The sequence below is a fragment of the Pipra filicauda genome, unplaced genomic scaffold, assembly GCF_003945595.2.
Source record: "Pipra filicauda isolate LSUMZ 115617 unplaced genomic scaffold, ASM394559v2 scaffold277_size1012519_pilon, whole genome shotgun sequence".
Taxonomy (NCBI): Eukaryota; Metazoa; Chordata; class Aves; order Passeriformes; family Pipridae; genus Pipra; species Pipra filicauda.
Window position 1 is genome coordinate 725,000 of NW_024104395.1, and position 13,874 is coordinate 738,873.

Sequence of the window (13,874 nt, forward strand, 5' to 3'; positions counted from 1 at the left end):
GGGGTGCTTCTTTCTTGTGTGATTCTTCTTGCTTAAAGTCCTCATGGAACTATTGCAACTCATTGGGAAGTGCTAAGACAAAAATTACTAACTAAAAAACTCATATTCTCGGTGAGAATGTGGACATAAAAGTAGTGGACTGTTGATCACAGATGTAGTGAAACAGCTGAGTTTATAAAAACTCCCTTCCCTGGTTCATCCTCATGTTCTGGAGAAGCATCACAATCATTAGTATTTGAACAAAACAAATACTTTACGTAAGATGAAGTACATATAACAGTATTGACCTTGGAGTAATCACTGCGAAATTATTGAGCTAATTCTTCTTTTTTTGTGTGTGAAAATAAAAACTAGAATAAAATATAGAACATTGGGAGTCTGAAATCTTCCTGTTAGACACTGCTGCTAAGCCACAGCTCAGAGTTGAAGTGCCATTTGATGCTGAGGTCCCCAAATGAAGCAAAATCTTAAAATCTGCATTAAAAAGTTGTCACCAATGTACCTATTTGTGTTTTTAGAAACTCTATAAGACCCTGAGTGAGGTGAAATTGGAGGTTGAAACTGTAATCAAGACAGGAAGGCAAATCGTACAGAAACAACAGACAGACAATCCCAAAGGGATGGATGAACAACTGACAGCATTGAAATTTCTTTACAATGACTTGGGGGCCCAGGTAAGAAAAACAAATATGCAGATGAATATTTGTCTGCATGTAATTTCCCTTTTCTGTTGTTTTGATGTCAGATGCTATTCCAAGTTTGATTCTGATACTAGGCTAGCTGCTACATCCAGGAGCGATCAATTGAGAGATTAAAGATTATTCGTAACAATCTTGTAGTTGTGCAAGACCCCTGTGCTCACGGAGTGTTCCTGGAGGAGGTGTAGCCTTGAAGAAAGGACAATTCATAGAGCTTTCATTGTTATGGCAAAGCTGACCTCCTATTCATTTAAGTCTTTGAGCCCTACAAGATAAATTACGGTCAGTGTCATAAGTTTTTGAGTCGAGCTAAGGTTTTTTTAGGAGGTGTCATGATACTTTCGAATTGTAATCCATCTAAATGGTTGCTCTCAGTATGAAATGGAAAATGCAGGCAAACCTGTATTTCCCATGAACAGTATTAAATATTGATACGAGTAATTTTCTTAGTAATCAAATATCCAGATGAAGTGTTTAAAAAATGGTTAAACCCTTGGGGAACAGGTAGGACTCTCTTTCTAACTAAATTAAGATAGAAGACCAAGTGGACTCATGTACGTTCAGAGCTCATGTGAATGAAACTGTGGGTAAGGGGCCTGATTACAGTGTTGAAATATCTTGGAATGGGCCCTATGAAATATTTTACTGTTGTAAAGTTGAGAACATTCACGAAGGTGTGGATTCTAGTGGGACCTGTGGATCTGTAACTCAGAAAGAATGTAGACAAGAGATTAGGAAAGGCAGAGTTATTTGCAGTATAACGTTATGATTTTTTTTTTTTTGAACTGAGAACAGAGTGCAATTTTTCAAAATGTCAATTGATTCTGACTGCTATGAGTGGATTTATTCTCAAGTCTGTGTTAAAGTTTGACCAGACTAATTGTGTAGCCAGTGAGAAATAGAATTGATTATACTGCAGCAAACATGAAATTTCATACCTGTTTTACTGACATGTCTTCAAGGACAGACTAGATTTTCAGTGAAATTTTTCTTTACGGCTTTCTGCTAGCAGGTCTTTCAAAATACAAAAAAGGAATTGAATTTTAGTGTTTGAGTGACTGACTGGATTCTACATCCCCTTGAGTTTCAGTTAAAGGATCATAATAAACAAAGTGTAAACATCATTTTGGTGCTTACTAGCTATAAATTGGTATGCAGATTTCTTTGTCTCCTTTAAATGTATCTTAATTAAAAATTATTCTAGTTTTATATATTCTGTGTTGTATAGTAAGATGCAGATGTTTATAAACAGTCTTTCTTTTCAGGGTCCTTCCGTAATGCAAGACAGCCTTAAGATGCAAGGATTTTGTATATTTGGGTGGATATTTTAACTGGCTAGCACTTTTGGGTTTGCTATATTTTAAAATATATTTTTTTTTCTTTTCTCCCCCTTTTTTTTTTGTTTTTTTTTTGGTAGGTGACGGAAGGAAAACAAGACCTTGAAAGAGCAACTCAGCTGGCACGCAAAATGAGGAAGGAGTCTGCCTCTTTGTCAGAGTGGTTAGCCGCCACTGAAGCTGACCTCGTGCAGAAATCCACTGCAGAGAGCTTGCTTTCTGATCTAGATTCAGAAATTGCCTGGGCCAAAGTAAGTATGATTACTAAATATTTGTAGATAAATTTCTAGCATTATGGCAAGACTATGTAGAAATGGCTGTGAATTTAAATCCCTGTACTTATTCCTAAATCTCTCATATCCTGAAATTTTAGTGGATTCACTAGTTCATATTCAGTATGTGAGTGAGGCTGATTTGTTTCATCTTGGGCATCTTGCTTCAAACTTAATTGGCTGGTAAAATATTAAAGATATTACTGCATATCTGGTATTAATAGGTATTTAAGACTTACTGTGTCTCTCACACAGTTCATCAGTATAATATTTTTTAAGTTATCAGCAAATATAATTGTGGACTGGGTCAAATATTTTACTAATAGAGTAAACTGAAAGTGCATTGAAAGTTTAATGAAAAATTGAGTTTCTAACTTTTCATTGAACCAGCTTTGTCTTCAAAATTGTGACTTTGCGAAACAAAAGACTACTGTTTTCTTTGTTTTCTTTCACCTACAAGTCAAAACTTTTCATGGAAACAGACAAATGTGTTAGCTACTTTTCTTCAGAGTAATTATATTTTCTCACACTGTAGAAAGTTGGGTATTACTTGGAGTTAGCAACAAGTGTCAGTTGATACAGATCAGCAATACTGATCTTTGCAGTTTTGTTTACAGTCACTTTTTACTTCTAGAATGAGTCTGTCTGCAATCTTAAAACTCAAAAGCGTACCAAATTGCAAACCTGTTTGCACGCATTTCAATCAGGGTTAGCAATTATTAACACTACACTTCTGCTGTGGCAGTATCCTTAAGATTCCTTTCCAAATAAACTTGTAAATACTTATTGGAAGTATACTTTCCATACATGTGTAGCAATGCAAATAATTAATGACTCTTACGCTGCACCACCAGGAGGACAGGTCCTTTATGTTACATTTGAAATTGTCATTTCTGTCTTGATGTTTTCTAGAGGCAATTTTAAAATGTAGTAACTTAATAATTTGTTTGTCTCTAAGATAATAAGTTATGATAATAAAATGTTTGCTTCTTAGCTAATAAGATGTTCAAGGAGCTCCGGACACTGGTTGTGATTAGCTGCGTTCTTTGACACTGTACACTGACATCAAAGAGCTTTCTAAGCAGGCAGATATCATCAATAATGATCGGTAATCTTGTATGGCAAGAGGTGCTGTTTTCCACGTGAAAACCATATACTGATATTCTAGAGATGACATATTACTTAACTTACATGTCAGTATGCATACTTTCAAAGATTTTTTTTAAATTAAAAAAATATTTAAAAGCAGAAATGACTTATAAAAAGTGGTGGAGCTAAAAATATATATATTTACATATTTTTACATAGATAATATAACAATAAGGATTCTGTAATACGTAGCCAGTGAATAGAAAATCTGCAGTAACGAGTTGTGATGGTTCTCAAAAAAAAAAAAACTTTCAACATTGGCCTACTACTCTTCACATTGTTGCTAACTGTAAAAGTTCTTTAATAGGAAAAGATAGAGAAATCCAGATTGTCTCTTCAAATTTGCATTCTGTGCTTTACAGTGAAGAAAAGAACCTTTTAATATTGGACTTTACAGTGTGGTGTATAGCATTTGCTTTACCTACATAATAAAAAGGAAATGTAAAGATAAAGACAACAAAGCAAAAAAGTCTCAAACTAAGTTATTCATGACAATTACATGCGCTGTTCTCTTGCTGTCTCTTAAAAAAAAAAGAGATCACTATCTACAGAGAATGAGTGTAAACAGAAGGCAATTACACTTGGTTTGATATTTTTTCTCAAATTAAGATCATCTATGATGTATTTGTTTCCTATGGAGGTAGAAATCTGGCTCCCTTGCTTTTGGGAGCAGTGCAATGTTAATGGGTCCACTTGTTTCAGAATGTGCTGAGAGAGCTGGAAAGGAGGAAAGTTGATCTGAAGAGTATCACAGAAAGTTGCACCGCTCTCCAGTCTCTGGTGGAGGGGAGTGAGACTGTCCTGGAGGAGAAGCTGTGTGTTCTTAATGCTGGCTGGAGCAGAGTTCGAACCTGGACTGAGGACTGGTGTGACACCTTGTTGGTAAGTTGCATGTGTGAGAAATACTCAGGGTAGTTCTCCCTCTGCACTCTTGGAGCAGTTGTAGTTTTCACTTATCTCACTTTACTGTGAAGTGAATTTCTATGATGCCTCATGGACTTAAAGAAATGCGGAAAGGACATCTTGTTAATCTGCAGATGGAGAGGTAAGTCATGAGGTCATATACAATGAGGAAGGTGGAAAACTGTTCTACAAGTTGTTTAGATGTGTTAATAGGCATTGGTACCATGTGCTTGATAGCAGAATCTGGAGTGTGATGAAACTGTAAATATCCCAGACAGACAGTTAGCTTGGCGTAGCGTGTCTAACCTGCTTAGTTGCAGAGAATAAAACTAGGTTGAACTTCTTTTACCTTTCTCTTTCTCCCAGATTCAGTGTTAGGACTCTTATGGATTCTTACTCTCCTTAGACATTGTGGTGTAATTTCTATTTTTTGTAGAAAATCCAGCATGCACTTAATTCACGTATCTGTTTTAATCTCTTTCTCATCCCCTTTAATGTGCCACCACATTATATTTTTAATCTTTTGTACTTATTTGCATGTTTATCTTCTTGTACCTTTTCTCTAGTAATGTTTTATCACTGTCTCTTTTGCTGCACCGGTAGCACTAGCCTTTTGTGTCCACTTGTTGTTTAGCTTTTAACACAATTCTTGTTACCCTTGTGCATATAAGTAATTTTGTAAACTGTCCTGAAAGGGTGCATCTTCTACTGTACGTAGACTGAGTGGGTTGTGGAGCCTACAAGCATTCACAAAACTGCTTGTAGTGGTTTACTCATTAACTGGTAGTAGATGATTCTGCCAGATTAAAATGAGGTGAAAAAAGCCACCACGTTATGGAAGCATTTGTTAATTTGAGCCCAGAAGTTGGATCTTGTATTCTCGGTAACTTTGTATAACCTGATGAATTGATTAATGTAAGTGGAAACCAACAGGAACTAGTCCAAAAGGATTGGTTTCCGTGAAGCTGCTATGTGTGCTGCTGTTTATTCAACCTGAACATTCAGCCTCTGCGCTAGCATGAGCAGAGTGGTTTTGTGTCCTTGAGACCCAGATGATGGGCTATTTAATGGACAATTGATAACTTCCTAGTGGTGTTCAGCTAAGCACTTGTGAGTGTCAGCCTATTAGTCTTTTGGACAGCCCATAAATACAAGTGTGTGAGTATGCCAGCAGCAATCTGTTTGGCTGAAGAAATGATATACTAAGCATATTATACACTTAAAGCTGCTAATTATGCTAAATGGACATGAAACAACTGATGCTAGTATCAACCTGATGCTTTTATATAGTTAAGATATTTTGGTGTTGTTGAGCTAGTTAGGACAATCCACCTTCAGAAGCCCCTGATATGGGCTGAAATTGTGAAAACTTAAGTGCATACATAGATGGTGAACCCTGCGCCTCCTGTCTAGTGCCTCTTGCAGGTCATACTGTTTGTTTCATAATCCAATGAGTCTGTGTTAGGAGTAGTCACGTAGTTTGTTCTTATTTGTAAATGCTGTAAGGATGCTCCAAAACTAAATACTTCTAAGTTATGTACATGTCTGGTGATGAGTATTGTCTATGTGCTTTGTTAGGTTAAATTGTTCTTTTTCTGTGGAAAACTATAAGTGTCTTGATGGTGATATGGAGAGCAATCATAGACCTTCTCTCTGTTCTCTCTCCCTTTGTTTTGTTAGTCTAAAAGATCAAAGCTTATCTATCCATTTTTGGGGTAAGAATCTTAAACAGAAGGGTACTTCTCTGAATCTGATAGCTTTATTTCATCACACAGAATAACATGTTACTTCTGTCTGTGGCACCTAATGTTACAATTTCTGACTGCATGTGAAAGCAGACCTAATTAACATGTCTACAATTTTGTGACTTTTCTTAAGAGGAAGATATTTTAATGCAATTAGTAAAACATCAAAACTCTACTATAATTTGTAGCTTTGGTGTAATCCCTTTCCAATCAAAAAACCCCAACAACTGCACACAGTGCATACTGTTGTACCTGCTAGTGCTGATTAAAAAAATTGTGGGTTTTTTGATTGACTGAACTATTGTGGTCTGGCTGTAATACGTTGCCTATCCTTATTTAGTTGTACAGACTACCTCAGTTACTTCTGTTTCCCTTTCTGTGAATTAGGAACAATAATGTCAAGGGGTCTAGAGTGAAAATTGATTTCTTGTAAGTACTGTTGAAAATAAAAGGTACAATCCAATTTTCAGTGTTTCTTTCCAAAGTGTATCCATTACAGTTGTTTTATTCATCTCCTTTTTACTCATAATATAGGTTTTGGCAGCGTTGCAGGGTTTTTATTTTTTTTATGGGACATTTTGGGGTTTTTTTTGGAGGGGGGAAGGAGGAGGGATGGGGATCTTTTCTGTTAATTTTTTGAAGTTACTCATATTGATACATTTTTTTTTTCATCTTTTCCCAGAATCATCAGAACCAGCTGGAAATTTTTGATGAAAATGTTGCCCACATAAGTACTTGGTTGTATCAGGCTGAAGCCTTGCTGGATGAGATCGAGAAAAAGTCAGCTAGCAAAAAGGAGGAAACTGTGAAGGTAGGAAATGTTACCATCAACTGTCAAAATGTTACCAATCAACTTCTGGATTCTAAATTATGTTGTCAGGTCTGCTTACTTTTTATTTTTAAAGGTTTCTTTCCTTGCCTAGTCATAACCATTTTCATTTTTTTTCACTTCTTAGCGCTTAACATCTGAATTAGATGATGTTAGTCTTCGAGTGGATAATGTACGTGATCAGGCTATCATCTTAATGAATGGTCGGGGGGTGTCATGCCATGAACTTGTTGAACCCAAACTGGCAGAACTGAACCGTAATTTTGAGAAGGTCTCTCAGCACATCAAAAGTGCCAAGGTGAGGATGAACGAGCCCCAGAACATGCTTGGGTGTTCTATGCCAAAATGATGTCAATTAGCTGTAGTGGATAGATCATTATTTATTGGAACAGCACTTCACTGCTTTTGGTTCTCTTTTAAGTATAGATATTTATATGTGAAAAATAGACTGATTTTTAAACCAACTGCTTTTTTCACTTTAGTAACAGGTGATGACTTGAGTTGTATGGGAGAATTTACAAACAACTGTTCAGAAAAATGTATATGTTGCAGTACATATTTATGGGCTCCAGAACAACACCATAAGCTAGTGGAACTGGAAGTTTTTCATTTATTTTGAGACCAAAATGCTCAGATTGAAGTTTGAATGTAGAAACTTGGTAATAACTATGAACGCTGTGTTCAAGCTAACTCTCAGAGTTAGATCAAACAACTCTTACAATTTTTATGTATGCTGATATCTGATGGTCCTGTAAACTGATCATGGAGAATTGTTTTAAATCATTAAGCTGTATGTGACAGCTCAGACTTAATTTTCAGCTTGAACAAAGATGTATTTTGCTTTGCAGATGCTTCTTGGACAAGAACGACTTCCTGTTGTGTCAGAGCCCCACGAAGTTAAAGTGGCTTTTACAGACGTGGAAAAATTTGAGAGTGACATACAGAATGTGTTAAAAGTTGTGGAAAAGCATCTGGAATTGAGTGGGGAAGATGAAAAGGTTTGTGAGCAATAGATCAATTAAATAATTGACTAACTCCCTTTCTGTTTTGTCCCCATTGCTGCAGAGTTCACAGGGGAATTCTTATAGTCTCCTGAAGATATGGGTAGAAAATGAAGGGAATTAGTTGGTTGTTGGAAATACTGCACAATTTTCCAATACTTCTCCTATAGCTGTTGCCTCTTGGCTGGTGTACTGAGTAACCAGTCATACTTGAGTCTGTATTTTTGTCATGATTTTATATAATACAGATAATGAACTCTGATTTTTGTTTATCTGTCTTCTATTCAAAGCAGCTCTTTATAAGGCATCCTTCCCGATAAGTAATGGAGTTCAAATTTAAACTGGTGTGATGTATTGAATCACAGTGCATAGGCCATGTCAATGGATGCTTGTGAGATAAGGTGCAAGTAAGAATCTTTTAATATGGCTCTATGTTAGAAGTCCAAATAAAAACTTGGAACCAAATTTATCATCTAGATTCTTATCTAGACTGCTATTCACCCTTATAGAACTGTCACACTCCTGTTAGCATCTTGTCCACTCTCGCCTTGTTGCCTACAAAATCAGGTAAAGTCCTGTCAGGCCACTCTATCTGCCTTCCTTTTAAGCACTTCAAATATTATAAACTGATCTGGAAAGCTGAGTATAAGTCTATGAAAAATGCCATGTGTACCACAGAAAGCAAATTCTAAAAGACCTCTATAGAAGGACCTGTTGTTATAGGACATAAAGGCTTCCCTTTGTGGTATTTTTATGTTTGTTAAATTTTTGTTTTCTTGCTGTTCTCCTCCGAGCTTGCTTATTATTGTCAAGGAATGTATAGAATAGAAGAGGAGCTAAAGTCATAGCACCCTATTGATGTGGCTGCCTGCTGCTGACTCATTAAGTATCCTGCAGTGCATCTCTTTATGAAGTTTATGGAGTGAGCAAGCTGGATTTTAGGATTTGGTAGTTGTGGAAGAGAATCTCTCTGCTTGAATTTGTTTGGGTCCCATTTGGATAATAAAACAACAGTTTGCTAGCACTTCTATTGATATCTGAGCAGTTAATGTTTCTACAGTTAATTTCCATGGATAATAGAGATTTGTGTAATTTTAGCTGGATCAAGAAAGAGCTCAGATTGAAGAAGTCTTGCAGAGAGGAGGGCAGTTGCTACAGCAGCCTATGGAGGACCATAAGAGAGAGAAGATCCGCATACAGCTGTTGCTTCTGCAGAAAAAGTACAAGAGTGTGCAGGTACAGTTATGATAGTTACTATAGCTCATTTATGCAGTTTCCTCTTTGATATCCCATTTACAACCTGTTATCCATATTTTGCAACTTACAACTTTTTAGCATGTAAAATTCTCTAGGAGAGAGTTAAATGTGCGTACAACAATCTGACTCTCTGAATCTTTGCAATTCCAAAATATGAATTTTTTCATGCCTAAATTTGGCAGGAGTGGTTTTGATTTTTAAAGTCCTTTTCACAGCTTCATAGAGGGCCCCCTGTATGCATTTACACAGATGGGTGCAGTGAATTGCATTTACTTTGTTTGTCTTTGCTGGCCTTGAACAGAGGTTTATCTCCACCACTAGGCTGTGTGAAGAGTGACTACAACAGATACATGTAAAAAAAAATATTTGTTGAGCTCTCAGCTGGAGATGTTTCTGTGAATGAGCCTTCTCCCAAATTCTTCTTGCTTCCTATAGAGGGTGATAGCGTTAATTGTGGACTCCAGTATGTTGTAGTGCTTTCATATGCATGCCGTATTAAAAATGTTTTTGTCTAGAACAAAGGGGATCCATATTTTTATACTCCTTTTAACTCACCTGTTTGGACTGTATTAGAATTGGTAAGATGAGATATAGTTCAAAGGCAGGGTATGGCCCTCAGGCTGACTTTGATTACATGTCTGTGCAGATAAATAGAATATATCTATTAAAAAATAAATTACTACTATCGCATATTTTAGAATTTTCTTCTTCAAATGAATCCCTCAAGTATTCTTCAAGTAAGAAAGATCTGTTCTGTTCACTACTACTTTCTTTTTATATCATATTTTCCTAATACACTGGATTGCAGGAGTACAGGTCATTTCAAAGGAAGCAGGTGGTGGAACTCTCTCCGGTGTTTTCACAGTATAAAAAGGAACATGACAATCTAATGAAGTGGCTGGATGAGGCTGAGGACCGTCTGTCAGGGCCACAGGGTGTGGAAGATGAACAAAAACTACAGGTAAAGGAGACTTTTATTTCTTAGAGCAAACAGTGAATGCTATGTGTGAGCTTTAGAGATTTATGTATTAGTTTAATGGCTCTTCTTTTGACACCTCTATGGAAAGAAGGATTTTCTAAATGACAGCGTTCCTTTTTCATTAGGAAATTATCAGCATATATTGGTTTGGGATTTCTACATAGTCATCATAGGTCCAAAATACCCCATCCCTCAGGTCTAAATCTTAGAGCGTGATCTGGGTGGTGGGCATAATTCAGGACAGTTTCTCTTGCCTCTCTTGATCCATGAGGATTATATTTAACCCTTTTTGATACCCTGACTCAAACAGCCTGATTCAATATTAGTTTGGTGCAGGTATGATAAAATCCTTGTTTGAGGCTTAAATTCAATGCTTCTGCATCCTGCAGTCAAGATATTTTAACTACTCTGATGCCTTTCACTGCCTACAGTGCTTAGGGAGTGATAACTGCCCTCATGTGATTGATATTACTATACACAATGAAAATTAATAAGACAGATAGTGCGTGTGGGTCTTGACAAACCATTTCACAACTGACTTAATAGGATGCCTGATAAAACTTACTGCCCAGAAAATTGTATGTCATAATTGTTGAGGATACAAATGCTTTTTTGTTTGTTTTGTTGTGGTTTTGTGGATTTTTTTTTTTGGGTGTTTTTGAATTTTTTTTATTTCTTTTTATCCTTCAAAACACTTTTGTTGCATGGTAATTACAATAATATTTTAGGCAATAACAGTGAGGAACCTTGTGAATCAGTAAGTAATTTCTTAGATGAGCTTGGGGGCTAGGCAGTCTTTCAAGTACTTCTCAATTTCTGCATATGAAGCTTCATAATTAACAGCTATCAATATTTTTGACTGCTCTGTAACTTTTTAACCTAACACCAATTAACTGGGGTTAATTGGCAGGGGTAAAATGCTCTGGTTCTGTTTGAAACTCACACCACAAAATCATAATGTGGTGCTCCTCATTCACAGCTATAATGCTATGTGGCTTTGGCTGCCTATGATAGATGGTCTGCTCTCCTTGATCACACAGGCTATTCGGTATCAGCTGTGAAAGTAAACCTTTTAAATCTGCTTCTCTTTAGAAAGACTGTTTCATATTATAAGCCTCCCACGTGGAGCTGGGTGGCAAAGATGGCCCCAGGGTCTGTTTAACTGTCTGACGTCTGACTGCTTTGTTGGGTCTCCAGCAGTGCCTGCTGGTGATGTGAGCTTCTTGGGACCTGAGTAATGTCAGGGAATTTGTTTGAAGGAGGTGGGGATCCATGCACATTTAAAGTAAAATATGATATGGTTTTTCTGCTTGACCATCAGATGCTTTGAGTGAATCAATTACTGAATTGAAATGGGAAAAAGGTGCACTTGGATAACTCTTTGCTAATGGGAGCAGTCCAGTTGTGGCACAGACTGGTCTCTCTTGTCACTGTCGGTCTTACTGCAGATTGACTGATCTTCTCTAAGGGAGATCCTTTGTTTCCTATAAAGCTGTTTTCCTTAGGGAAACAGCAGGTACTACTGGATCCATTCTTGGATTACTGAATCTGGTTGCTGAATGCAGAATATTATGTAAATTTGGATAACTATAGCAATTACAATAGACTTTTGATGGAGAAAAATCCTTTTTCAGAATTAGTTAAATTGTGTAAGAATATTCTTTTTCTTCCAGATGTGGCTTCTGGTCTGGCTGAGTCAGCTAGACTTTCAGAGAGGGACCACAGCAGTTTTCAGTACTGCTGTGAAACTTGGAAACTGAAACTGCTGCTTTTGCTTTGTGTGCTTGTGTCTCTAATTTTCTGATATTTGAGGGGTAAACCAGCCTATAAAATAAGTGGCCTTATTTTAGTTTTATGACTTGCTCTTTCACCTGCTCTGCTAATTGATCTTGAACACCAAAAATGGTATGAAACCATTACATTGTTAGAGGGAGAAATAGTGTTCTTAAATATCATCAGCAGTTTAGATAATCCAGAATTTTAGTGGAGGCACCAGACTTGAAAACTGCAGTGCTTGTTGCTCATCTCAGGTCAGGACTGAGAAGCACTAAGTGAGTTTTTGACCCACAGGCTTAACGTGGCTTAACACCTCACACTGATGTAAGGAAGACACAGTGAGCAGAGAAAAGAGAATCTAGTGTTTGAAATGAAGAAACAGGGAAGGAAAGGAAGTTTGTAGCTGCCAAGCTGGAGAGTAACTCCAATTAAGGTTTTATGTAATACATTATTTATTATGTTTTTGTAAACGAGTGTGTAGGAGAGAACGTATAATTTATGGTGCTTTGAAGGTCGTATCTATATATTGATTTGCTAGAAGTAGCTGGATCATAAATATTCCTCATCATATATGCTTCTTGGGATTATGGAGTTAAGTGGCTCTGAAATATTGGTAACCCTGCATAGCAGGTACTTCTAAGTAACCCTAGTTTTGCCACAAATCCGTTAGCAAGAAAAACCTGCATTAGAAATTTGTATCTTGTTGAGGTCTTTCTTTTCTAACCTTGCTTTAGTATTTATGTAAATTGCTCTATTCTTGGCTCAGAATGAGGGAAAGAAAAAATTAAACTTTAAATTGCAGAGGTAATTAGTTGACTAAAGTTCCTGAGAGATTTTTCCAGCTTTTAGGAAGTTGTTTTGAAGTGAAAATGATAATTTAGCAGGTGGCAAGTGGATATGCTGTTGCAGGCACAGTGCAGCTTTTTCTATAAAGTGAAATGCAGACACCACCTTAAAGGCTCTTCAGGTATTATTCCTGTAATAAAAAAAACATATTTGTTTGCCTAATGTACTTTTTATAGGATTGCTTAAATATGAACCATATTTGTTTATATATACTTATAGCTGGGTTACTTAAATATGAACCATTGTTTGCTGATTGCATTAATTAGCACAAAAGAACAAATGAAATAGACATGAGAATTGAGCTTTGGAAAATCTTTTACTAGAAACCTGGCTCTGAAATATTTTGAGTGTGAGAAGGGGCAAGAAATGGTTAAAAAGTGTTTCTATTCAAAAGAATATTCCATTAATTTTCTATTTGCAAAGACAATAAATAACATGAGGTCTGAGATTTGTTTGGCTAAACACTTCTGGTTAAAATGTTTATGTAGTTAAAGGTACAAGGGGGTAAATTCTTTAATTTTATTTCAATTTCTTGGGCAGTATTTTCCAAAATCCACTTGGAAGCAAGTCAGAAAATCTCCTTGAATTCAATCTTTGGTACGTTTTGTTTCAAAATATTTTTAAGTGTAAAAGGGGAAAGGGGAAAAAAATCCGAAATCAAATTTTGAATTTCAGGTTAAACTGCATGCTAAGTATAGGAGGAAACAAATTTTTCTTTTACCTCTGAATTAAAATTATTTTTTGCAGTTCTTATTGAGAGGCTTTATTTTTAAATGTTCACTAGTAACCCCGTATTCCCTTTCTTTCTGCAGTAGTATTTAAAGAGAGATCAAACTTAAATTTCAGTGGTGACAGAACACATTTAATTAAGTATAAAAGGTCTATTAAGTCATTCAGTCAGTTTTCCTCCTAAATAACCTCTGATTAACTCTTCTATTTGTGCATGCTTAAGAAAAGCTGAGGGAGGACTGAAGCACTGCTCTTATAAAGACAGTGAGAGGGATTGTTCAGCCTGGAGAAGAGAAGGCTCTGGGGAGTTCCTTATAGAAGCCTCCCAGTACCTAAAGGGGACCTGCAGGAAA

The 13,874-nt window shown here is 36.4% G+C and overlaps 1 protein-coding gene across 1 annotated transcript in view; it reads left to right on the forward strand.

Annotated features, from left to right (window-relative positions):
- UTRN (utrophin) overlaps nt 1-13,874 on the forward strand; it is a 365,977-nt gene that overhangs the window by 120,875 nt on the left and 231,228 nt on the right. The window contains exons 33-40 of the mRNA XM_039382610.1: nt 519-674; nt 2,116-2,286; nt 4,159-4,338; nt 6,787-6,915; nt 7,061-7,231; nt 7,782-7,931; nt 9,033-9,170; nt 10,000-10,152. Of these exons, the coding sequence (XP_039238544.1) occupies nt 519-674; nt 2,116-2,286; nt 4,159-4,338; nt 6,787-6,915; nt 7,061-7,231; nt 7,782-7,931; nt 9,033-9,170; nt 10,000-10,152 (1,248 nt within the window). The remainder of the gene's footprint in view (nt 1-518; nt 675-2,115; nt 2,287-4,158; nt 4,339-6,786; nt 6,916-7,060; nt 7,232-7,781; nt 7,932-9,032; nt 9,171-9,999; nt 10,153-13,874) is intronic.